This window comes from Acanthaster planci, linkage group LG01, assembly GCF_054643075.1.
Source record: "Acanthaster planci isolate LZ-2023a linkage group LG01, COTS_SCS, whole genome shotgun sequence".
Lineage (NCBI taxonomy): Eukaryota > Metazoa > Echinodermata > Asteroidea > Valvatida > Acanthasteridae > Acanthaster > Acanthaster planci.
In genome coordinates, this window is record NC_141777.1 from 1520350 (window position 1) to 1546806 (window position 26457).

Genomic DNA, 26457 nt, shown 5'->3' on the forward strand with positions numbered 1-26457 from the left:
TTAAGCTCATCCACTAGGTACATTACATTGGTCAGTTTTACTTTAATAAACAGACCACACACATCTGAAAATAACTGGGACCAACACAAGAAGTTGTATGCCACACCTGGAATGTTCTAATTTTGTATGTTTACATTTCACTGACATCCTCATTTAACAGAGCCTTTATGTCCAACTTTTGAGCTTCTTCCCTCGTGTTTATACAAAAGATATCTGTCATCCTTTACACTGCACTCATGTAAGACTTGGAATACTATATATGTTTTTGGTCAGACTTCACCGTTGCTATAAACAGTTTTAAAGCATCAGATGTTACAGAGGCAGTAATAAATTTACTCGCATTTATCAAATTGTTGGCACGCTTAGATCGTTCTCCCCAGACGTGAAGAAAGACGATGCGACAAGCTGGTCCAAAAAGCCGTTGCTTATTTGCTTTCACAGTTGTTGTGGCCTCAGCTTCTGCGTATTACATTTTAGGCAAGACCGGCCGTGCAACGGAATTACTTAACGCCTGAGACCGGCTCTCTCATGCATCACAAGAGATTTCAATGAAAATAAACCATCCAGGAGAGGAAGTGTGCCTGCTCGCATGAGCACGTTTTCTCCAGGCATTATCAAGGGGTAAGAAAAACATCGTAAAACATTGCACCATGAAAACAGCACCCAGGGGGGATTGGGAAAATTACCGCGTCTGTGTATGTGTTGTGTCTTGGGACATCTTTAGGCTGGGGGGGGCAAACTGCAAGCTCTGTTTCGTGCATGTGAGCAGTTTTCTGTGTCACCTTTTTGGGTGGTGGCAGCTGATTTTATTTTTGTAAGACTGAAGAAACTCGAACGAGAGTAGCTGTGAGCTGACAGGGGAACTGACAGGTCTTAGACAGCTGGCTCTGTGCTGGAAATGATGGCATCCGTCAGGCACACCATGAGAATATTGGATTTTAAAGGCTTGTGACAAGATCTTAAAGTGCTTTACGTAAAACTGAAACTGTTATCACCAATATGTAGAACCTTACTTTTGGCATAATTTTTAGACATCAAACCACAATGCAGTCAGAAGTTTTTTCTTTTTTATGGTAAAAAACTAAGTAAAATATCAAATTCTGCATGTTATTACTTGAACCTGGCACTGGGTTATTTAAGGCATTTAGAGTATCAACTTTTTACGGTTGAAGAGGGGAAGGTGAGCAACTCACTGCAACAAGATGCATGGATACAATGAAAGGGTAACAGAAATTGAAAACATTTAGTTCATGTGAAGAATTTTAAAATAATACTAAATATGTAACCATTTCAAAACCATCGGAAATTTAATGTTTACCCTATTAATTGTGACCTAAAATGAATAAAAAGATGCTGCAATTCACCAGAACGCTGACATGTACAGTGTACATGTACATTGCACACAGCACACACAGTATCGCATGCATGCGATAGACCATGTTGTGCTTGATGTAGCTTCGGCCAACAGGGCAAACACTGTCTCAGTTCAAGAAATACACAGTAGCACTCTGTCTTTTAATTTCTATCTTGAACCAGGACAGTGTTTGCCTGTGGGCCAAGCTACATCAAACGTAACTTGGTCTATTGAAGCCTGCAATACTGCATGTGCTATGCGCAATGTACACTGTACATGTTAGCATTCAGGCGATGACATCAGCCAATCAGCCTGGGAGTGCAAACGACCAAATGGGGATTTTTTGTGGGCGGTGAAATGCAGCAGCTTGTATTCATTTTGGGATCACAATTAATGTAGTAAACATTAAATTTACGATGTTTTTGAAATGGTTACATATTTAGTGTTATTTTAAAATACTTCATATGAACTAAAGGTTTTCTACTTCTGTTACCCTTTCAAGTTTTACAGTTGGTTTGACCAAAGCAAGTACACTGTACATATACACGTATGTAATGAACAAAGGAACAAGACAAGCATGTTTGAAGCAAACATGCTTGTCTTGTTCCATTGTTCACTATACCATAAATGCCCAAACACTTGAAAATTGTATGAAAGCATCGGTCTATTGTAATTTGTTGGAAACAATAGCACATACGTATTAAAGGCCATTTTGATTTACTAGACTGGCAAAGAGAGTGCAATGCGTATACAAATAAATCAATGTACCAGTAGCAAAAAGAGATGTTATGTACAATGAGTTCATTTAGGGCTGAGTCAATTTGAATAATTCACTATTCGAATATTCGACCTTCAATTCGATTGAATATCCAAATATTCGTTCGTACCAACCAGCAGATTGTTGATGAACAATCCGTACACAAAATCAATTGTAATGAAACACAAAATTGTACATTTTAATCACTGTAAAAGCTTCTCACATCTGGGAGTATCTCCAGCCATGATTTAGCAATATTTAGAGATGAACAATACTTCTTGTGCTTTCAAATTTTGTAATGAATAAATTAATTTGTGAACAGCTGTAATATTCAGATATTCGGCACAGCCCTAAGCTCATTACAAAGAAACACCAGAGTGTGTTGTACATGTATCGACCGAGTCATAGTGCAAGGTTACAGAGTGCACCTGCAAAGGCATTTCAAATCACTATCAAAGATTTCCAAAGCATGTGATAAGACAGGAGCACAACCAGATAAAGAAGCAAAGCTGGATAAAACACAAGACATAGAGTTGTGTTCTTGAACAACAAAATAACATGCAATCTAAATGTGACAAGTTTTCTGCTGGCTCATATGACAGCCATATGCCGCTCCCAACCCTTGTACATACACTGAATTTGCGGTGTTCAATAACACTATTGACCTGCTGGGAAAGCCACACCTCTCCCTGTATTTGGACGGAATCCTGCCCAACCTTTGCCAAGGCATCAATGCTCTACTCAAATAATGACAAAGTAAAGCCTACCAACAGTCAGTCGCCGAATGGCAAATGTTTGCACATTTCAGTAACAAACCTGAGCAATTGGTGAGGCAAAACTTGTATCGAGGACTGCTGTCAAAAGGTATGACGCTGAAGAAATGAAAAGTTAGCTGAAACTTGACTTTAAAATTTGCAAGCTGGGACCCTTAAGTTTCTATACATGTATGTGTATTTTTTAACAGGTTTAATGCCTGCATCATAAATAACATTGAAAAATAGCATACGAAAAGCAAAATTACTGCTATGCAAGATTTAAAGTGCTGTGAACAGACAAACGACAGAGTGAGTAATGTGAAGCATGTGCAAGTGTATGGGAACCACTGTCTAATGACCACAGTCACGCAAGCAGTAATCTATGCTGGAGGGCATGGAATTACTGCAAACATTCACGCTGGGACTGTAATTCATCAAACACTGCCTGCAGTTTTTCCTTTCTCAAGGCCGATTAAGCTCCATTTTAATTGCTAAAATCTACAATGCTACTGGCCAGTGCGACCTACGGTTTGGGACCAAGCATTTCAAGTTTAATTGAGTAACGTTAAATGGAAGCGCTGTGGTCGTTTCTGTTAGTGGGCATTTACCCAAAAGCTGTTTACGTTTGGAGCCAAGCCAATTAGCAGTGCTCACTCTAAAAAAAAAACAATCTGGCCAATTTTTTTTATGGATGAATAAGTGATCACTAGAGCTCACTGACGTGGAGAGAACGATTAAGTCATCCCATTCACCTGGACTTCCGATTGTGACGCGCCCCTACGGCAATTGGTGTCTTCATTGAAAGGCAAATATTATTTTAGGGCGGCAAATTGGGTGTGGATCAGCTGGTGTTTTTTGTCCTAACACTACCGAGTAAGTGGGAGCTCATGCAAACCAACAGACAGTTTGGAAACTAGCCTTGAAACTAAATGCTATTTTTGTTATTTCAAATATTTCATATTTGATGGTGAGTTTTCCACAAAGCTATTCTGTTTCAACATCATTCACAGGGTTCCTGCACCTAAAGGACAATTAAATTCCATGACTTTTCTCTGACCTTTCCATGACCAAATTATGAAAATCCATGACCCAATAATGCAATTTCTTGAACTCTTCGGACTGTTAAAGTTGCAAGTAAAATCACGCATTTTATGCAGGTTATTTATGATAACAGAAATCACACAGTGTTTGAAAAATTGCATGACTTTTCCATGAATTTAATCATATTTACAAAGTTCCATGACTTTTCCAGGCCTGGAAAATGAAAACAATTTCCGTGACTTTTCCACGACTTTTCCAGGCTGCGGGAACCCTGATGTATAACAGCTGCATTTATGCTAATTCTGTACACAGAAGTTGTACAGAAAAGTTGACATTAACTACATGATAATATGAATCACATGGGCATGAAGTCTACTGCAGGCCGTCACAAATTAAAAACTAATGTATATGTGCATGTACAGCCTCTGCAACAAAGTAAATAAGCGACGATGTACATCTACATGGGCACATCCATGTATGCAACCCAACAAATAGGAGTTCCCCTGAATATTTCTACGAAATTCTATGAAAAGATCCTAGAGTACAGCATTTGGCTAACCCGAGGTCAAAAAATGCCATGTAGGAAAGCCATACATTACTAATGGACTGGGGTGCAAGTCGGGTTCTTGTCCAGGCCTGGGAAATACATGTCAGGTCAGAGAAGCTAAATAAATATACTCTGGTGAGGCCTGAAAATAGCCCCACATCTGAAATGAAAAAACCTCAAATAAGGCTTTTGCCCAAAAGCCTGCATACCTGTGACAAAGGATGTCATTTAAATCACCTAAAGGATGTATTCAGACTACACAACAACAGCACAAGAAATACTGTGGGTTCTTTTACCGAAACTGCTAATAGATTAAGTAATGCCCATTTCAAATGATAGTGCTAGCTAGATTCTACATCACATCCTTAAAAGATGTAGGTCAAAGGCTTTGACAGGCAATATCAAATGTTTGTCTATGCAATGCAAAACCAACTACATGTAACAAGAACTTTGTTGGTATGAGTAGTGTGTTGGATTGTTGACAATGGTGTCTGCAGCAATATGGTGTCTGACTATTGCAAGTGTTGTAAGTTTATTTTTCGACTGTTATGCTTCCTGCTGAAAATGCCCACAGTCCTGACTTTGTACAAACAACGACTTCCTGCATCATAAACATAAATGTCTAATTTACCATTTCTCATGTCATGATGTTTAATGTCATTTCAAACCACTGGAACAGAAAAACATGGCATTTATTCATGAAGCCTAGGTCTCAATTAAAAGGTGTGATGGGTTATCTTGACATTTTGAGACTCAGACAGACTGCACATCAAAAGAAAGTAACCTTGATATTCTTCAATTCTGTTTTTTCATAATTAGTTCTTGCTGCACGACTATTGCAAAATTTTTAGCCCCAGTCCAGTCACTGACCCTAACCTGCCCTGGTTCTTCAAAAATGTTTCCTTCACAGGTTTCTGGGAGGATATTATAGGATTGGGCAAGGTGGAGCCATGTCTCTGTCTCCTTCAATGGGACTTGATTCATCTTGAATGCTGATGGCTGCTGGCTCATCTGCTCAGTCAGTGGTTCCTAATACCTACACACTCACACACCCTACACCTACAACCTTCAAAGATGAAATGTAAGTTGCACGTTAAAGCTACTTCACACATCCAGCTCATCACTTTAAAACACAATTCCAAAGACCGCTGGACAGGTTCTTCAACAATAATAAAAAAGGGGAAAAAAAGCTGTCGTCATTTATTGGTAATTGGATCAGAGTAATATTAGAAAGTGTTTGAAAAACTAATCATGAAGAACAGCAATAAGTCATGCTTCAGCAAACTTAGAAGGTCAAGATCAGAGTCAAGATGGATGACTTGAAATGACTGGGTCCGAGTATTCCTAATAAAGTATGTACACATATGTATGTAAGTATTACCAAGCTAACATAATTAATGGTAGAGAGTCTATGGAATTACAGAATTATGAGGCATGTGTGCTTGTAAAATGTGGGCGGGCAACTCTGATCTTGGACATGAAGCAAAATGAAGGATTGAGTTGTGTTTGTTCTGGGAATATTCCAAAGGTATTCATTAATACTTCGTACTGCAGCAAGAAGCAGTGAAGATGAATCGCTGAATTTCAAGCATAAACACCACCCAGGCTAACCAACATGACCAACTGCTAAATTTAGACTCCTTCAACAACTCCACCTTTATATTAAGTAACTAGTTGAAATGGAGACACCTTTTCAATTTAAACTCTTCTGCCAAATTAACATTTGAAAATATCCCAACGGAAATGGGTGTGTGACATTAGGAGTTGCCAATCCATATTGACTAACACAAAGAGCAAGTTCTGGCACACGTTGATCGTCATTACGCCACAGTGCTAAAGTCTTCTACCTAGGCCAACATAGTCAAGTGAAAAAAGACCCAAGACCCCTTACAATACCAACACACTAGGCCTCACAAGGGGACAAAAGGATACGGGGCGTGCTCTCTATCCTACAGACGAGGTACAAGCACGCGGCAACAATGTGGCTGGTTTTTCTTCCTCGGGTAAGTTTCTTGGACACCGCCATTTTGAAGAAGTTGTAGGCCGTGTCCAGACAGTGTTGGTTTAACTGTAACTGGCCACCCAGTGCAGTGATCTTACCCTTACCTACAGGAGGAACATGTAGAATCAATTATTCTTACAAGAACAAAGTGTTTCATGCCAAGGTAAACATCCAAATGTTTCTGTCTGTAAGTTCCACAAAAAATTGGAGACCCCCCAAAAAGTCATGTTGAGCAACTAATACAGAAATGTTAGCCATAGGGGAGCCAGCGTGTCATCTGAACACCCGTTGGGCCCTTTTAGGGCTTTTTTGGATGCCCTGGTTTGTTGTCAGAATGCATTCAAGGCAATTCTGGATGTCCAATATTCAAATTCACCTTCTCCCAAAACACTCCTAGCAATACCAGAATACCTCTTTCAAGTAACACAAAAACTGATGTTTTTTCTTCATACGGGTAAAATGTTAGCATTGCGTTTGGATAGCTTTTAATTATAACAGGTACACATGTGTATGTACACTGTATTGCGTTGGTTTTCAGTTAGTATCGGAAAACTGAAGAATCTATTGGTGAGATTCAACAATTCTGGAAAAATGAACAGTTTAACGGCCCACATTAGGAGGCTTAAAAATATAACATGGTACGCTATGCTCCTTGTGACCTGTGTATGTATGTGCTCATATGTACAGGTGTAAAAACCTGTAAATACACCTGGTTATGTTGCATTGTAATGCTACCTGCTTGAAGAGTGATTGCCCTTGACTCCTTGCCAAATCCATGTCTGAAAGAACTCCCCAAAGAATGACTCTTTCCACCTGTGTTGAAGCAAATTACCCAAAAGACTGTTACCACTGTATAATAATCTTACAGGCAGACGTGACAGACGGTTCTTGTGGTATTTGTGTTGAACTGCTAAATATTGAGTGAGACCTTAAGACTGTGTTACAATTCAGCTAACCGAATATGTAATAATACTTTGGAAGTATATTTACATATTGCATTATCTTTTGAGCAAAATTAGTTAAAAACCTCTTCCTGTTTGAACACACTGACTGAACCGAAATTGTGGCGAAAACTACCATGATGTCTCAACACATTTCACAGACTGAAACTTCTTGCAAAGAGAATTTCCCATACACTGTATCTCAAATCTCACCTTCTGTCGGCACAAACTGGCCGATCACAGACGTTCCCCCGATGCTGTTCTCAGCAAAGTTGACCTCTGAGACGATAAAATTGTCCTCAATGACCGAGCCACAGTTGACACATACTGCACTCCCCCGTGCCTGGTCAGTGTCTATCTCGCTACAACCACAGGCTTTACAGACTGCACTTTTCGACATTATTCTGTGGGATGCAGAATGAGGAATCTGCTCTGAAACTCTATGGCACGGATACAGGCATGTGATAAACCCATGTCATGTTAATCGTCTTAATCGTCATCATGATAATTGACAATTCTATCTTTGGCCTTACACCCACATTAGAACAAGTGAGGGCTTTGTGAAAAAGTTATTATGTCAACAATCTCATACGGTTTCTCTCATCTAATTAATTCACTCTTTCGGCAAATTCCCCCATCTTCATGCAGTGATTCAAACTGTATGCTAATATACACAAAGAATATCAAAGATGTCACAACATGTTTGGGGGTTTTTTCACAAGCCTTCGGGGGCATACACTGAGTATACCGTGTTAAAATACATGTCGGACAGGGCAAAAAAATCCAAAATTAATTCAAAACCAATATTGCTTGCTTAGTAGAGTTCAACGGAATCCAAACTCATATCAATGTTTCTAATGACATTTTCTCCAACAGGTCCAAGATCACTTCAAGAAGAAAACAGAAAAAAGGAGCTGATAAAATTATGAGCCTCCCTAACCAAATTGCTGGGGTGAACATGCTTGGCGAATGAAGCTGGCCCCAGAATAGTCACAGGAAGCCTTTTTTACAACATGTACAAAGACTTAAAAGTCAACACCTTTGGTAGGGGGGTAGTCATGGGGCCATGGATACGGAGGTACGTGTAATCCAGTAGCCTGGCCCCAGTCTAGGGCTGGGCCAATGCAAGTGTGGTCATAATGGTGGTGGCATAGCTCTACTGTACGTGGAGCGTTAATAGTATTTCTCTTTTTCGATTTTGGATGGGATCGTCATACTAACGCTCCACGCCTGTTTCCTGGTCAATACGTCTTGTGCCCCAACTACATTTGCGCCTCTCCTGCGGTTTCATTAGAGGACCATGTTTGCCCATAGAGGAAACAGTCGTTGGTAGAACTCCCTACCGTCACGATCAACAAGTCTTGTGCCCAGACCAGGTATAAGCCACTCACTGTCTCATGCATGTTTCTGGGAGGACCATGTTTTGCCCATAGAGTTATTGCGTATTCTAAATCTCGCTACAAAATGAAAGGTACAGGTGGCGAAAAGTCCAAGTACTGTGCATCTGCCGAGCAAAAACGGTCGGATTTTGACAGATTTTGAAGTCAGAAATATCATTGAATTTGAAGTCCCAAAAGTTAAATTTCCTTTGGCAGTTTGGCATTTGCATTGTAATTTGTAACTTAAAAAGCCAGTAGGTGGTGATAGTCTTTTTTGTCTTTGGAATTTTTGAGAACCACTTCTACCTTACTATATGTACAGGCGTTAGTATGACGATCCCGTCCAAAATTGAAAAAAAGGAGCAGCCTACTAACACTCCATTTGGCTAGTGGTGGCATTCCTGCATCACGTCGTCCATACAACATGGCATCAATGTTCATGCCTGGCATGGTTTGGCCACGTGAAATTGCAAATGAAACGAATTACTTTGAACGAAAGTTCTTACAAAGGCTTGGTTCAGTAGCTGTTCGATGCTCCAAGGCCAACTACTGCTTTGGTAGAACGTTTACTACCATAACATGATTGTTACTGCTGACAAAACACAGCATATGACCTAGGCCTACATGTAAACTCGCCGGTTCGTTGAGTACGCCATGTTGTTAACTTCTGGACTGCATGCTTTGCACATGCGCTATTGCTAATAGTTCGTGAATGCTATCTCCACTGCTGGATCGTCGACTTATTTCAAGGGGTGCCAATGCCCCTAAAGGTCCGCGCATCAGGCGGATTTAGTATCCCTTTACGTGAAGAAAGAATGCATGTGATTTATGTGATCTTCAGTGGAATTTTATCCTGTGATCTTCAATGGAATTTCATAATTTCGCTCCTTAAAGCTGCAAATTAAATTATGAATGCAGGCCCCAGTTCAAGAAAAAGGAACATTGTTCAAAACAATAGGCCTGCATTACTATAGGCTACATCGAGCGTACATAGATGAAGTTTCTGAGAGCGCATCCGGGGGTTCACATTGCTGTTTCAAGTTGGCACCGAAAAAAGTAATACACCCGGGAGGGGTGCCCGCAACGGACTTCCGCTGGGGGTGGTTACGTACTGGCGTAGGGAAGCGGGGGGGGGGAGTTCCACTTGGGGCACCCCCCTCCCACTTTTTGCAGGGCTTATATAATGGGGCGGGGCTTAATGGAGCGGCCTATTAATAGGATGCCTGATGGTCTCACAACTGTCCCCTCCCACTTTTTGCAGGGCTTATATAATGGGGCGGGGCTAAATGGAGCGGCCTATTAATAGGATGCCTGATGGTCTCACAACTGTCCCCTCCCACTTTGAAAATTGTTCCACCGCCGCTGATCCCCCCCCCCTTTAGTTGCGCCACAAAAATAGACAAATAGTCCAGGTGGCAAACTGTGTATTTGGATTTCCAAAAGGAACCGATCATCCGGAGTTCGTTATTCAGGAAAAAATGGTGAAGTCCCCAAAATGGATCGCGTCTGTTCGTTCCTCCATGCGCTTATTAAACTGTGCTAAGGCCTTGGGGTCTTAAAAATAAATCGTCAAGATTCTGAAATTTCAAGAATCAGATGTGAAGCTGGTTGAACTTTCAAATGAGGGCGCTCTTGGGATGTCAGAAATGTTGGTTCGAAATTTTCTTAAGAATTGCTTTTGAATGTATTTTTAAGACAAGAGGATAGAGATTGGTCGTTTTGGATGTTGCGTTCACTTAACGAAGTTCGAGTACGGGGAGGCCGTTCGAGGAAATGCGTGTCTGGGCATAGTGCTCATTTTGCTTGAAATAAAGTACATTTTGTACATCATAACATGAATTTAAGCATCAATTCCTTCCCTCATGGTTTAATTCACATGTATTTCTTACATTTTCAAATCTTCATGGAGCAGTACCCCCGCACACAGAAAAACTTTATACCACTACTCGCGCAACCTGTTTGATAAGAGAAACGCATATTGCGTATGGGGCTCGCAACCATTTTTCTGCCTTTCTCTCTATGAGGGAAAACGTACCCAGTCCCAGTAGGAGATTACTGTACATGTTTTTCTCCGTACATTAAATTCGTCAGTTTGACCCTTCATATTTCAAATCTTCAAAATTGAGTCTATTTTCATGTCAGAAAGTATGCTGCACGGTGATAAATTTACGTGCAACCCCGTGCCCATGTCGGAAATTTAATCGGAGAGGGCGGGCACGCCGTGCGCCCCACCCATCGAACTTGGACGGCACTGTTTTTATATCAGGCAAATTTGCTTCCCCCGATTTTCACCACATAATAAAATAAGGGATTTTCATTCCTTTTACTGAAAAAAATGGGCGTGGCAACATGTTTTCTGACCTGCCAAGTTCTTACCATGTATTTTGGTGAAGGATTAGATGATTCATAATCCATTCTTTGAGACACGAGATACGATAAAAATAAGCCAGAAGTTGCAGCTTACACCATTTGTCGGGTTGTCTTTTGTTTTTCTTTGTATTCCCTTTTGAAAACATTTTAATAATGTTGGGGGTATAGCACAAAATTCTACCACAAGTTGAAGCCACATACTACCTAGAAATATTCTCTCAGGTCTATTCAACCAATTTATGCAGTCAGACCGTAGATGTAGTTGAGCACCCTCATATTTTATGTCCATGCTCCTTGTCTAGAAACTCACCCATGACTGATTTGGAAACATTCAGTTTCAACTCTGCCGGGGTCAGTGTGATTGCTGCATGATTGTGACCCGTCTGGCCCTTCTCAGTTAAGCTTTCGCACCAAAAGTGCAACAAGAATTCCAGCAATTGTACGTTTTGTATGTGGGTCGGTTCAATGTCCGACCACTTGTTAGTTAAACTGTTTGTCTGCAATGACTTGCCTTGGGGCTAGCCATGAATTACAAAATGCGGCTTTGATTTCCAGCTGCCCTAAGTTTGAGTGATTGTGTGGTTTGGGGAGTCGTTCCGTGCCGTTTCATGAATCTGTCGTCTGTGAACCGTCCGGCTGTTCACTCAGGCTGACATTGCGCCCTACGTACAGGTCCATGATGACCACAGTTTCAGCACATAAATACAGCGCCATGCATGAATCCGCTGAGTTTAAATTGTAAACTATGCATTGGATTACACCACGTAGTATCTTGAAAGTCGACCTACTTTTTGATCAGCGAAACGTGTTGCAATTTGAGCCCAAGGTTTGGTATATTATACGTCATGGCCGTGCTCATAATTAACAATAAGTTGTTTTTAAGCCTTTCTCTTTTTTTCACCAGCGGATTTAAGGTTGCACCCGGCCTGTTTTGTTTTTCGTTTTTTAACCTTCAATTCTCCTCTTTTCATGTGCTTCTACAGCTTTTAACTACAGTTTTGTATTTAGTTACTCTTTGGCAACAAAAATACCGGAAATGTGGGGAAATTTCCTTGAAAGTAGGAATATTAATTATACTGTAAAATTAAAAATGACGAGCCATGAGGATCTACCCAGCGAGGAGAATTAAATTCGACCGTACATGCCTTATTACTGAGCAATCGTAACCTGCGCTCACGCCCTTAACCTACCCAATTAATCAGCCCACTGGCGTAAACAGCCCACTGACGAACACATTTGTGATAGAACACTGCCAAACTAACAACACTCAACGCTACTGTATTCCAGTTACTATCTTCGCAACTTGCCCGCGTTATGCTTACTGCAACCATCGTATTTTGAGATATATATAACAGAGATAACACTGTGTCTGACAAGGCTAGCATTCAAGCAGATGTTGTACGTGAGTAATTCACAATGAACGACGGGCTGGAAGGAACAGTTTGGCTAATACCAACGGTATGCTGAACTCCGACGGAATTGATTGACCATAACGGGTTCCGGATAAACGTCTGCGTAAACCATCGGAGTAAACTTGATGGTCCATCTACCAAGGGTTCGTATCCGTTGGCCTTGAAGCTGTCATTATCCTGCCTTGTCAAAGTACCATCCTCTCATACCATACGCGTATAGTATGCAGCGCCTGCCTCATCTCGTCACTGCGGCGTACAAATTGTGCGCATGCTCTTGAGTGGCGATTGACGAATGGACGTTCTCGTGGGCCGCGCGTGCGGTATGGGTGACTGAATGATGACGGGTGGAACATTATTAATACGTGATCCGAAATGAAGCATTTGCCATTGCGTGACTAGGACATATTGCCGCCTACCTCCGTTAATATGGCAGTGGGAGACTGAACATCATTATCTCTGTGATTTTTTTCCCCCTCACTAGCGGTCGGTGTGGCTTGGAGCAGACGGGCTGGAGCGCCGTTACATTATTCATCATTGTTGGCGGAGAAGCCGTGATGCATGGCACAGTAATAGTTTCTCACTGAAAACAGCACTTTTATAATGCCCAATAGTTGAGTTCAAGTTGCCTGGACCACAATTGGATAAAAGGCCCGAGTTGTCAGAAAGTGTACCATTTTTGTGCCCACGAGTCTTCTACGTTGAGGTCTGGTAGTTCTCGGCACGGTGATCACATGTAGAAGACGATAAGCCCACTTGCTTGGGAGTTGCAGCTGGAAGTCTGGTAGCCTAATATATATTAGCAGCGGATGTATCATACCTTGAACTTGACCGAAGTGTAATCAGCTGGCTTGATATACCAGCCGTATCGAGGCCGGTAGACGACCTTTTTCTGCTGTAGTCTAACTGTGGTTTCCGCAGCGCCAGAGATATCCGTCGGAGGGACTTTTACATAACCATAAATAGTAAAACAAGTAATAGAAAACATCACTCTTCATACTTTGAACGTGACATTCTGCTAAAGAAACAAACAATCGGGCATCATGGCGAACGAAGCCGAGCTGTTGAAATTTGCAGGGAAGTGGAAGCTGGAAAAGAGCGAGAACTTTGACGAGTATCTGCGAAAGATGGATGTGATGTTACCCATGCGGGCGGCCGCTAAGGTCATGACGCCCACGTGCGAAATCGCGGTGGAGGGGAACAACTTCGTGATCAAGATGAACGTGCCCGTCATCACGCTGCACGTGCAGAAGTTCAAGATCAACGACAGCTTCGAGGATATGCTGCCCAACGGCAACAAACAGCTCACGCAGGTCAGCTGGGAGGACGGCAAGATCGTCTTGCGAGAGGTGGACAAGAGCGACCCGCCCCACGTGGTCACGCGAGAGGTCAACGAGAACGGGACGGAGATGATCATGACGTGTATCAAGGGGGACATAGTCTGTAAAAGACACTACCGGAAAATGTAAGGCGAAGAAAGTCCCAGATGTTCCTCCTGTGTGGAGTGGAAAACCGAACGTGAAAGTACTGCATTATTTTGTGCATTGAAGGTACCTACACCTTTGTCTCTATGTTATTAAAGTTTCTCATCTGCATTAAAGCTCTACAGAAAATTTGTGGAAAGCAACCTATCTAAAAAGCTTTCATCCTATGAAAGGTAATCACAAAGGCATCACAAAATAATGACTCACCGCCAAGCTCATCACACGCTCCTCTCGGTTCGTTGGCCGGTTAGACAGACCGTGTCGGCCAAGCGCAGAGCCCGCCTGATGGACTGTTCACCTTCAGCGCAAACCAACCCGTAATGGACGGGTTAAAAAACATTGGATTCTCATGGACGGATCTAAGCACGCTTTTGTTATTACCTGGAACATCAGACTGTTCATCCCTTCCCTACACTTGTCTGAGCAACTTACCCGTAAGTTGTTCTGCTCGTGGTGCTCGTCGAGGCCTGCGTTCAGAGGTTTGCCGCACATTCGTCGTTTTGGCCGCGGACAAGACAGCGAGAAGTGGGTAAAAAAAACAGTATATTTTCGCAGTCTTTTCATTGCAGCAATCAAAAATAAGCAACATTTAGGGTAAAAGAGCAGCTCACATATATTACCAAAGACAATATTTTGAGAGGAAAAAACACAGACGCACATCGCAAATAAAATTGTGGTATTTATGAAATAAAAATTGTTATCTCCCTGTATGTTGTATACGAAGCCGACTTAATGCATGCCGCTTGTACTTTTCAACTGTAATTGGGAAATTAGAGCCGTTAGTTGTTTTAGAAAATAAACAGTTGCGGCGTCAACGTATGTTTATTTATATCTGTCAAAATAAGAGGCAACATTAATTGGGTATGATTTCAATGGGGATTGGCATGCGGTCATGTGCTGTCAAAATGTCTATGAAAATATTTTTCAGCTCACAAAATGAAGTTCACAGAAAAGGCGAAATTTTAAATAATTATCCGATTGCCAAATTCCTTTAAAATCAGCTTACGGTGTGCCATAATGTATGAATGAAGGGAGATATCGAAAGGGTCTTTTCTCCGAAGCTTTCCTGTGTCATTAAAGTCTGTGTAGATGCTAGTAAAATCCTTTCGTAGAAGGTAAAAAGGAATTCCTGAAAAAACTGAGTTGATAAGATAAGTATTGAGTTCATCACACAGCCGTTTCGAAAATATCGTCGTTTTTGAGGTAGGCCTACATCAGCCACTTTTGTACCAGACGGAGTTCGACACTACTGGTAAATTTAAAACATCAAGATCCAAGAAAATGCAAACGAAAGACACGGAACTCACTCAGAAAATAAGAACTCAGAAAATATGATTTTCTCGATAAAAACAAAATAGTTAATGCAAGTGAAATGGCTATTTTCCACTAATTTTACATGTACTCAGTTACTGCAGAGAATATAGGGTATGTGTCCTCGTGAGGTCAGTGTTGTTTGAGATGAACATAATCCTGATAAACTGCCGGGCTGTTATGGTTTTTCAAGCGAGTGTGCTAGACGAAGAAACAAAAAAACAAACTCTGTTACACGACAGCGACCGCCCGCGCAGGAATGTAACAGTTGAGTGGAGCGTTGCGCCAGTTGAGAGTAAATTATACCGATAAGCCTAATGTCAAGTCCAATATCCACGCGGGACCTGTCTGACACGGAACCGCTTGGCATCACAATGAGGCTGCATTCCTGGACCATATACTTACCCGGCTACTGTTCGGCTTGAGGTATTGGAAGTTCAAATTTGCTTTTTTAAAGTTCATTGTTGAGTTTACACTGCGAACGAATGCACGGAGCGGTCTATGCAACGCATTATGCATGCAGACGAAGGGATAGGTTAGAGGAGATTTCGTGGGACCTATGATGCAAACCCCTTGCTTCATTCATATCGAAAGAAATGCAAAAAATATATATAAAGTGAAGTGATGAAATTTCAAATAATGCAAGTTGTATATTTTAGATAGACTTTCAGTGGCGCTAATGTTTTGTTATGCACTCAATACTGAGTATAAACAAGTGTGAAAAGTGACTGTGTATTGTTTATTGTGATATTTCTAAGCGCGCGTCGCAATAAAAGTGGTGGTTGCGGGAACAGTTTAATGTATCATCCAATCACGAATTCAAGATTTAACATTTTGTACATGAACCATACTTAAGAGTCTGAAGCACTTTGTGTATCGCTTAGCGGAATTTAGATATACCAAGATCGCGTACGTTGTGTCGTACATGTACTCATAGACGAAGGCAAATTCTTTCATGATGTGATTAAAGCCAAGAGGCTCGACATGATTATGTAGACGTCCGATGACACGCAATACAATCGTATTCTGTAATGTAGTAAAGAAGTGGGGGAATCAATGTCTTATTTAAAAGACTCACTTGACAGTTTTTAACATTTCATGCAGTCGATGTGAACAAACAAAGAACGATTAATTACAAAGGCTCTCAACTTTTACAAAAAGGTGATTTGGGCCGCATTTATTTGATAAAAAGTTTATTCACGAGCAGATTTCTGGACATGATTGTGTTCAAGTTATTATTTCAACTGATATTTACAAAATAAAAATTGGCACACATCCCCACGGCTTTCCCCTAAAAGATGTAAATTCAGATTCCCACCAAATGATGGGTGTGTCTAATATTAAAATGGCAATGGAAGATTCTGTATGTTGCAATGAATACTTCAAAAAAAGGGCTAAGATTGAATCTTTTAACTGTATGACGGTGTGAAAATCTTGAGCACATGCATGAACATATTACAACCATTTTAACTTCTCTTATTAAATATAACTCAATGTATGTATTTTGTGTAAGCTTAACACGACCAGAATGTGAACATGTCAGTGGCAACGTATAGTTTAACGTGATCCCTGAAGATAAAAGGCTGAAGAATTAACTTTGACAATAATCTTTTTTGTACATGTATACCAAGCTGTGTGCATTATAAATGTACTGAATATTGTGTCGTGCACGATAAACGAGGCTGTGCTGTCTCTATTGACTTTTTGTGACAGCGTGTAGCACGCTCTAGATTATTAAAACAAAAATGGTAAAATAAAACGCCATTTTGCTCAAGCTGTGAACGTGAGTTTGTTTGCTGAAGTCTGTGATCATCCAAACCTATTCTTTTTATTGCATTCGCAAGACAAGTGCCATGAAAAGAAAAATCTCTGAGTGATAGAAACAAAAATCTAACTTTAATTTTCACAGAAAGCGAAGCATGGTAAGCCTGCAGACGGATGAATTTACCAGTTGTCGGATTTAAGTTGACAACTCTTTTTTTCCCTGTCAGTTCAAACACCCTGTAAATCCCCAAACGGCCAGAGAACTCCCCTGAACGGCACCTTTTACGCCTTTTTTTTTGGTTGAGCTCCTTTTCGAAAACCGAGAAAGAGAAGACCCTAGCAGAAAGAGGATGTCACGAGGAAACGCTTGATGAACTTATACTTGGGTCTGGTGGGTTGCGCAGTTCATCATAGACTGGAGAAAGCGTCTACTGGAACTAATCGAGAAGATATTGACGACATGTGATTAAAGTAGGAGAGACTGAACGTTGTCCAAACTGTTGGTTCCCCTACAGCGGGGGCAAGCGGGGGGGGGAGGTTGTTTGCACCCTATTGTTTTAAGTAAACATTTAAGCCCTCCCAACCATCCTTTATCCTCCGCTTTTGAGAAACACAGCATTTTACGGTGCCGCTCTCCATGCAGCAATAGTGCTTTTATTATAGAGCCGTCAGAGAATACGTCTGAGGTCTTTGGTACGGTGAGGGTCCCGCCAACACTCTTTCGGGAGTGGGGCATAATTAAGTTTCTCACTCGGCTATAACTGAACGATATCAGCAGAGTCGCTGCTCTGAAAAAAAAACCGATAAAAAGACTTGCCACACGATCATTGTTAGCGCATGTCCGAATTACTTGGCTATGCTGACGAAATAACGCGCGTGCCGAGCCTATAGCAACCATTTCTCACAGACGTCGTTTTTTTTCCCGGCTGTGCAAGCAATGCAGACGTGGCCTGAGATAATCAAGAAATCGATCGCAGATTTTTTAGTGTTCCGCCCCCCCCCATATAACTATCTAGTACTCTAAATCAACGACACCTCTTCCGGCTTTTCACGAGGAAATATACAATATGACGAGACGCTGCTGAGGCCTGCTCTAGATTCAATTTTCGCCGATACACACTCAAACAAACGCGAACTATTTCTGAATCGACGGAGTGATGAACGGGGCCAGCTGCACGAGGTTGTCTGTCGGCTGTGGCTGGCCCCGTGCCCACAGCATTCAAGTTCAGGCGCCGACAAAATTGGCGTCACGCACCCTAAACATGATTCGGAAATGTGGACCGGGACGTGGATAGGAGGTGGCAGTTATGCCAAGAATTCCGGACGTGCTGCCGTGACACCCCCCGGAGCAAAATGTTCCCTTTTGATGTAATTATGATAATAACGAGGGGAGATATCCGTGGTTTTTCTCAATAAAGAATTGTGATAATCTCCATCGTGCCGTTGTTATTTGATCTTTTAGCGCTAAATCAGTGTCGTGTCTTGTCATATTTGCCAGTTCTTACAATGTAAAGGTATGGGGAGTGAAGTCGAGTGATCGAAGGCTTAGAGTAGTGGGAAAATCCTAACTACATCGTGTTGTTGAAATTGCCTATAGATTATTATCTTTGAAATTTCTGAAATCCTATGTGCAAAATCTCCGGTCTTCGCTCCCTTTCTTGTTGCTTAGTACACGGTGTCACACAGTGACTGCCCTAAGCGTGTTTTGGTCATCTGGTCATTACTCTTTATTTTATTTGATTTTTCCATTTTAAATTTTATCCGTTATTGCCTTTTTTTATTCTGTTTGCGTCACTTTTTGTTGCTGTCCTTGGCGTAACTGGGGCCAAAAATTCTGACGAGTTTCCATACATTAATTTTATGCCAGTGGGTGATGATAGCAACAGTGGCTTGTACAAAGGTCGAGTACATGTACATTTGGGATTTCACGTACGGATGGGGGGGGTCCAAGGGAACGATCCTGTACGTGCTTGCCAGATGGGCGGCACTTCCCCCTGTAGTTATATTACTGGTCTTTGTTGGGAACATCGTGGCTTTACACTATGAACATCTAACCGAAAATCTAGTAATAGCAATGGCGCTCATTGTCAGTGCACTGTGTTTCTTTTGTTAGGTGTTCGCAGTGTTACTACTTCCCCGGCCTACTTCATTATGCATGAAGCCCTCACTTACACAAACCGATCGCTAAAAGTATGGGCGTAAATCCCTGGGGGTTGGGATATATCCCCCTACTTTTTGATGGGATGGACTATTGAATCACTCCCCACACACTTTTTTGGTGATGAGCAAAACAATTAATCCGGATTGTGAAGAATTCTTTTCGACTTTCCAACCACTAAAATGTAATTTCACCAAAAAGGAAAGCAATTCTGAAAATCTATAAATATGCCATTCTGATGTAAGATTCTGCATGAATTTAATACAAATTACAGATGTAAATCTTTATAATGAACAACGCCCCTATATAGTGTACCGGCATATGGTGTACCCCCCCCCCGCTTTTCAAATTTCCATGGTCGGGCAAGTCACCCCCTACCTTTCCCCATCCCCCATTCCCAAATTTCCAGCACAGACTTATACAACTGGCTGAAAAAATAAAATAAGTTGGTCACCTACCCCAACAAAAAGTGTCTTGGTATCTGGGCCCAATGCGTTCAGGCTGATCATCGACAACGACAAAGGAAAGTCAGGTCACTCCAATCCATTCACAGCGGGGGTGATGTAAACAAATGTCCCTCCTCTTCTCCAACCCCCCCCCCTGCCCCGGCGCATCGATTCAGCGGTCCTGGTGCCCAGGACTGAAACGATCCACGACGAAGAGGTTATTCCTTCTTCGTCTTCTCCGGAAGGCCTCATCCACCTGCCTCCTTCAACTGCCTTACCCCCCTCCCCCAGCACGGATCTCTATAGTCGAATTTCGTCATGTCTGCTGTTACCATGGAAACGCCATGGTGGGATGTGGCCCTTCGAGGGACTTCAGAAGGAGATTCCAGACACGACGGAGAATATCGATTCCGTAAGAGACAGTGATCATTCGTGCGAGTGAAACGCAGATATCAACAGACCAGAATACTAGCAGTTCGAAACCTTGACAACTGATGTCGAGTTTTGGGCACGCCTTTAGTATAGGAGTCTGGGATTCAATTTTTTTTTTTCTGAGGTAGGAAACGAAGCTAACTCAGGGACGGATACAGGAATTGTTGGGGGGGGCTCTGGCTTTTTTTTTAATGTCTTATTTTTTTCAGACAAACGGAACGATAATGATACGTTATACGTGAGCATACATTGTTTACATTGGTACTGGCGCACCTAGGCCTATTTCAATTATTTTTATTATCCCCCTCTTTTTATTTACCTTTTTAAAATGAAAGGGGGTTCAAATCCTCAAATCCCACCAACCCCTGGATCCGCGCCTGGAACTTTCGAGTTGGCTTAACTTTCAATTTTATGTCTAGGAGTAAGATATGGCCATTGAATAAAAGGTGTTGACCGCTTTCATGTGTGAGTTTTTTAAACACCTGTTGGAGCATAATGTCTGCTTTTCGCTTCGGGTGCCATGTGAGCTGAAGGAGTGAAAGCATGTATTCCCTCTTCGTCATAGTACATGTATAGTCACATTACTCGTATCTCGCTCCTAAAATTTGAAAAAGTAAATGCTTCAAAGTTTCATCGTCACAATGCGTCGTGAGTTTTCCTGGTAAGCATTTAAAAGTACTCCAACTGGTTTTTGACGTCTTCTTGAGGCAAATAATGTGCAAACGGCATTTGGGTAATACCAATGACAAATCCTGTTTCATTCGTTTTTATCAGCTCAACACGCGGGGGCTGGACCAGCGGCGTAACTAGGACTAAATGTCTGGGGACACCCGGGGGTGCACATATTTTTTTCAAGGGGGCACTACAAGAAAATTTCAAAGGAGATTATTCACATATTTTACATTGGGTTGGGTACCTGGGGGCATGGGCATCCGTTGGGAGCACATGCCCCCTGCCACCCCACCCCTAATTACGTCACAGACCTGGACTGATGGGGTGAAGGTGGGACAGTGAAAGATTCTGTATGTAAAATGTAATTGGACTCTTCGTTGCAATTCTGTTGGTTTAGTTTACCTTATGGTGACCATTATCAAAGTTGAACTCTTTCCCTACGGAAATTTTACAGAATTTGACCCAAAAGATGCCGTGAAATGTCGTAAAACTAGCATTTGCAAATAATCTGCCATAGTCCGGGCGGGAGGGAGGAAAAATAATTTCAGATTTTTTCATGCAAGCTTTAATGGCCTGAGGGTTGAGGCTATGGCCTTTCTTCCGTCTCTGAAAGAAATGACATGAAACAGACCAAATACTTTCTGCTCCACTTTTGGTGGGAGCATATAGCTCCCTTTGCGCCCCCCCGGGGGGGATTAGGACTTATTAACCCCTGGAACTCAGCTCTGAACAAACTTAATAGCACATACTGAGCAACATTATAGGGAAAACGAGCATTGCTTACTATCAAGCTATGCTAGCCCCGAAGGCACTGAACACTCGAAGCATCTCCCCCACCTCCTGTATCCGGCCTACTTCCCTCGACTCATAATTAGTCTGCGGACGAGGGGAAAAATACAAGGTAAACGCCCAGTTTCGGACATGAACTTTCAGTCATTTAGTTCCAGCTGAATGTACAGTCACGTGTGGAAACTATTTGACCTGACCCAAAACAGGGGATACGGTGCACGATATGGGTAACCCCCCATGTCCAATCCTATACACACTCTACACCATTGTTACCTAACACATCCCCCAGATATCTGTAAAGAATTCCTGAGATTCCCATCAAACAATGACCAACAAAAAGGTGGGGGGTGCTCTCCGTCCCATATCGTTCATCATATGAAACAGAGAGCTTCACGTTAAGTACACAAGTCATATCGGCTAGACTTTGTGCACGGTACATGAAGTGTCGTCATCAATATGTTAATAATATTATACTATTATTTTTGCAAGGCCTAAGTCCTTGCTTATGGAATTCTCCAGAGCGCCAGTTATAATGCATTCCCTTGCCATATCTGTGAATCAATCAAATCTTGCTATGGATTAATATGGACCATGGACTATGGCTTATAAAGCCTAAAGTCGCGGGTGAAAAGGGAAGAGAATGCAGGAAGCTGATTTTACAACCAAATTCAGGGCGGTGAAAATAATCCCTAAATGGAAAATTTTGGACTGTAAAAAGAATAAAATAATGAATAATGTGTTGCACAAATATTCCCAGATGGACTACACTTGCTGTATAGGGTCTTCGATGCACAGTTTCTTACAATATTACTCTGAGCCAGCAAACATAACACTTGCTATGCGCCCATTTTACATCAATATCACCAGTGACACTTTAAGGGACGAGGGGGAATGGAGGATAACGCGGCCATGAAAATTCGAAATGCGGGGGAGGAGGTTGTGGCACTGATGGGCGCTAATTGTGATACTGAGGTACATCATAATACGTAACCCCTTGAGCGTATTTAAAGGTTTATTTTAAAATCTTGCACTACTTCTGAATGTATTTAAGTTTGGGGGAGAAGCTCGAAATACCTTCCGCCCTTTTTTCCCTATACCACTGACAGATGAGGTGATCCAAACGCCGGTGAAAAAGTGGGGTATGATAGGCCCCATATATCTGGCGATGTTTACTCCTGCAGGAGCGCCACTTCACGAGCTTGTGACCCTCTCCTTGGTATGCAACACCTTCTGCTGCTCCGGACTAGTTTCCGGTGCAATTTCAAACTTGGCAAATAAGAGAACAGGCTCTATCCAAGTCTCCTCTGTGATGCGATCGTTGGCCTAGTAACCACTATATTGAGAGGGGTTGCCATTGGCGGCAGAGTAGAGAAGGAGACTGCGGAGGAGCTGGCAGAAAGGAGCCAGTAAATCGCCTACACAGCAACCCCTCCTCCTCCAACCTCCTGCGTCCAGACTGACTTTCCCCACTCAGCCTCGAGCTCAAACCGGGGGGGGAGGTTATATCGCGCACCGCTCGATACAACGCTCTGCAAAGTGTGACAGCTCGCGGCTACCGATGGAGATCAACTTTACCGCACTGCCGCATCGACTCTTCCTCACTCAACTTGCAATACAGTCGGTGCTCCCAAACAAGTTTTAAGAAATTTCGTGAGAGCTTTATTCTGTGAAACGTTGCTACACAATGACGATGGCTTTCGGTGCACTTTACGTCTTTGTAAAACAGACAAGAACAACAAACAGAACAGAACGGAATGAGTTTTTTTGTGAATGTTTACATGGCCTGTGAACGTTCTTTTAATACCGATTTATAGAGTAACGTTAATTTCTCTGCAGTAAAAGTAATGGTTTTGTTGGAGCATAACCAACTTCGATGAAATGGCCGAGTGGTTAAGCTTGCCGTTGTCAGACTGTGGGTTCGAATCCCAGCGGTGGCCTTTTATTTTCCCAAAGCTTGGCGTCAGTCAGTAGCTATAAGAGACTCTAATTCACCCCCGTCAAATACCAACAATAGCCAACCGGGTAAGCTCTTCTGCTGGGACTGTCCGCGAAGTCCAGGTGAGCGCCTTAGTACAGGTTCGAGACGTATGGCCGACTCGGCGGCCAGGGCTTAGGGGCTTGTCTCGTTTCCTCCCTTGCATGGTCGCTCGACCCTTTTTGGATGGGCAGGGAGGAAGTGTGGTGGGTCAGGAACCCCGAGAACCCAGAAGAGTCCTATATGGAAGACGGTAACTGCGATTCCCTGTAAATTTCAGGAGTCCGTGCACCTGAATGCTTGGTCAACACTGCATAACTTTTGCTTCCCCTCACCACTTTTTTGAAATTTTGCTGAGCACGGAGCCCTCAAGACATTTTTTAAAGGTTTGAATGAAAGGAGAGCACGATTATCATATATTTATTCGTTTATTGTTTTCATTTCCTCAATTTTTGACATCAGTAAAAGCGATCCCAAACGTTTTTGGGTCCAATTGTTTTCTTCGAATTATATGAGAGGGCTCAGCATTACTGCCATGGCATATCTAGTGTATGTTTCATAATTAATGGTACATCAGATCCATGGGTGGAGCACTCACACTCAATACGAAATACATTCTCCTTTTCTTATTTACTTCTTAGTTTGCCCTCAACTTTTTTTTAATTTGCATTTTTCAAAGAGAAATTGTCACTAAAAAATCTCCTGCTTCTATGTTAGGGTTCTTGGGTTCCCCCTTTCCGAAATGCCACCTTTTAGTGCCTGGTTAACCCGTCACAAGCCAGACATCTGTGTCCAAAAAGACAAGAATGAATAAGATAAAACAAACTAAAACCAAACAAACTCAAAATAAACGAACAATCCTAAAAGACAATATATCAACAACAGGAAATAAACCTAGAATCCCAGGCATGTCAAATCAATAAAACATTAATTTTGTATACTCCCATTCGCCGTCAAAAGCTGCATACACCACCGTATCTCTTTAGTTTTTATTTTGTTTTTGGAAGAGGAGTATTAAGCCAAGGTGGCTCGCCTAATAACTAATGGTGATCTGACTAGTATTGATTTTTACATCTGCACGGAATTTATGGTAAATTATGAAAGGGAATTCAATTACTTTTGTGCCTTAATTTAATATCAGTAAATTTACAATAGATGATATGGGAAAAAGTAATTACTTAGTATGCCACTTTTTTACTCAGATCTAGAACATACACTGCCAAAATATGCCCGCACATCTCCCCCGAAGTTTGAATTACTAACACTAATACAAAACTAATATCGCTTAATAGGATAGCTTTCATTGTGTAATTCCCTTGAGATGCAGCATAGCGAAAAAAGGCGTGTGGTTTACGGAATCTCGCTGCCCCCCTCCTCCCAGTTCCCGTGGTTTTGTCTCTTATTGCACGGTCTTTGCTTCCGCTGGAGATATCAACATTAGGGGAGCGACCGGTGCAGTCCACCAATTCAAGCCCCATCAAAAAGATGTAAAATTAGCATTGTTCAGGGGTCACTAAAATGCAAGCCAACATCCCTGTGGTTTCTCAAACAAAAATTAAGCAGTTGTTTTTCAATTTCTTCTGAATTTTTTGAGAGTTTACCGGTTACATGTTTAAGTTAATTATTCACACGAACCATAATTACCCCTGAAAAGTGATAATTCCGAAGTCCGTTGCCGTTTTTCAAGTGGTATCCCTCTACTTTCTCCGGTTCTTGGAACCACTTTTCAACCGTATTTTTAAAAATACATTCTACCCTCAGAGGTACGCCCAAAGAACCACGGAGTTGATCCTGGCAAATATTTACAAAGTCTCACCATTTTGGGCCAATTTGAGGGTCAAACAATCTCCTTTTTTCAAAAGAAACTGTAGGGGGCACTTTCCATGCTAATGAGTTGGATGGACAGAGATTGTCACTTGAATTTGTAGACTGCACCCCCGAGGGACCTGGCGGGGTATGCTTGCTGTGTCGTGTCCCACCCATTTTGGCTGAGACAGTGGTCTACTACACCCACATTGTACTACATGTATGTACTGTAGCTCAGATCCGATCTGAAGATAGTGCGCCCTCTATAGTCTTACTCGTTATTCAGTCCAGTGGACAGAGGGGCTGACCTCAAAATGACAAGCACGGGCACAGCTTTTGAGGTTCTTTTCACCCCAATGATTCTTTCCCCCTTGTCTCATCGTGCAAGTAGGCGTATACACAAAGCACTATGCCCAATAGACCAATTGTACCCGCTAAGTCACGTGGCCTATAGTGGGTATTAAATCAACAAACAATTGGCGTCCACCAAAAGCAACTTGTTTCACAAGTATCATTACCAACAACAAAGCCGACGGTAGGTAGGCTACCGTTCTCAGACTACTGATGTGCTAGGTACTATACCATAACTCGGCTGTTTTGTTTGTAAACAACACTCAAAACACACATTGCTATGGGGTAAACACCCACTATAGGAGACGTGGTTTAGCGGGCGCAATCGGTCTATTGCGTGTGAATGACATCAGTTGACCCCTGGAACTAAGAATTCACCAAGGGCATTGGATCCCCAGACGAGCAAAGCGATCCATGACACTACAGTTGTATTGAACAACTTGTAAAAAAAACCTGCAACTTCACAAAACATTTAATCTCTCACCAAATTAAGTACATACCATATCTGTGATGAATTTGTTTTAAAATACTGAAACTAGAAGGAGAGAGTTGTGGAAACAAGATGGCTAAAAACCTGAGAGAAGCAAGTTTATCTTCATTGAAGGATGGTCTGACTGTGACATAATTCCCCTGACAAAGGAACACTGCTATTTTAATTGAACACAACTGACTCTACCGTAGAAATAGTCGATATTTGAGTCAGTGCTCCAACGA

General features: G+C 42.0%; 2 protein-coding genes across 3 annotated transcripts in view; one reads left to right on the forward strand and one right to left on the reverse strand.

The window, feature by feature from the left end:
• Nucleotides 1–9455, reverse strand: part of LOC110977658 (transcription factor IIIB 90 kDa subunit-like) — a 61249-nt gene extending 51794 nt beyond the window's left edge. Inside the window, exons 1-4 of one of the 2 annotated variants that reach the window (XM_022231955.2) lie at nucleotides 9283–9455; nucleotides 7611–7801; nucleotides 7192–7269; nucleotides 6387–6560 (exon numbers count right to left, since the gene is read on the reverse strand). In XM_022231955.2, coding sequence (XP_022087647.2) covers nucleotides 6387–6560; nucleotides 7192–7269; nucleotides 7611–7797 — 439 coding nt within the window. In that variant the 5' untranslated portion in view covers nucleotides 7798–7801; nucleotides 9283–9455. The other variant, XM_087148032.1, reaches the window with a different exon arrangement.
• A 3385-nt stretch (nucleotides 9456–12840) lies between these two features.
• On the forward strand, nucleotides 12841–17132 carry LOC110977647 (fatty acid-binding protein, liver-like). The gene has a single exon (XM_022231939.2). The coding sequence runs from the start codon at nucleotides 13599–13601 to the stop codon at nucleotides 14022–14024; it is 426 nt and encodes a 141-aa protein (XP_022087631.1). The 5' UTR covers nucleotides 12841–13598; the 3' UTR covers nucleotides 14025–17132.
• Nucleotides 17133–26457: the final 9325 nt, after the last annotated feature.

Coding starts and splice junctions, on each gene's coding strand:
- LOC110977647 (XM_022231939.2), top strand. CDS start 13,599: ATGGCGAACGAAGCCGAGCTGTTGAAATTTGCAGGGAAGTGGAAGCTG.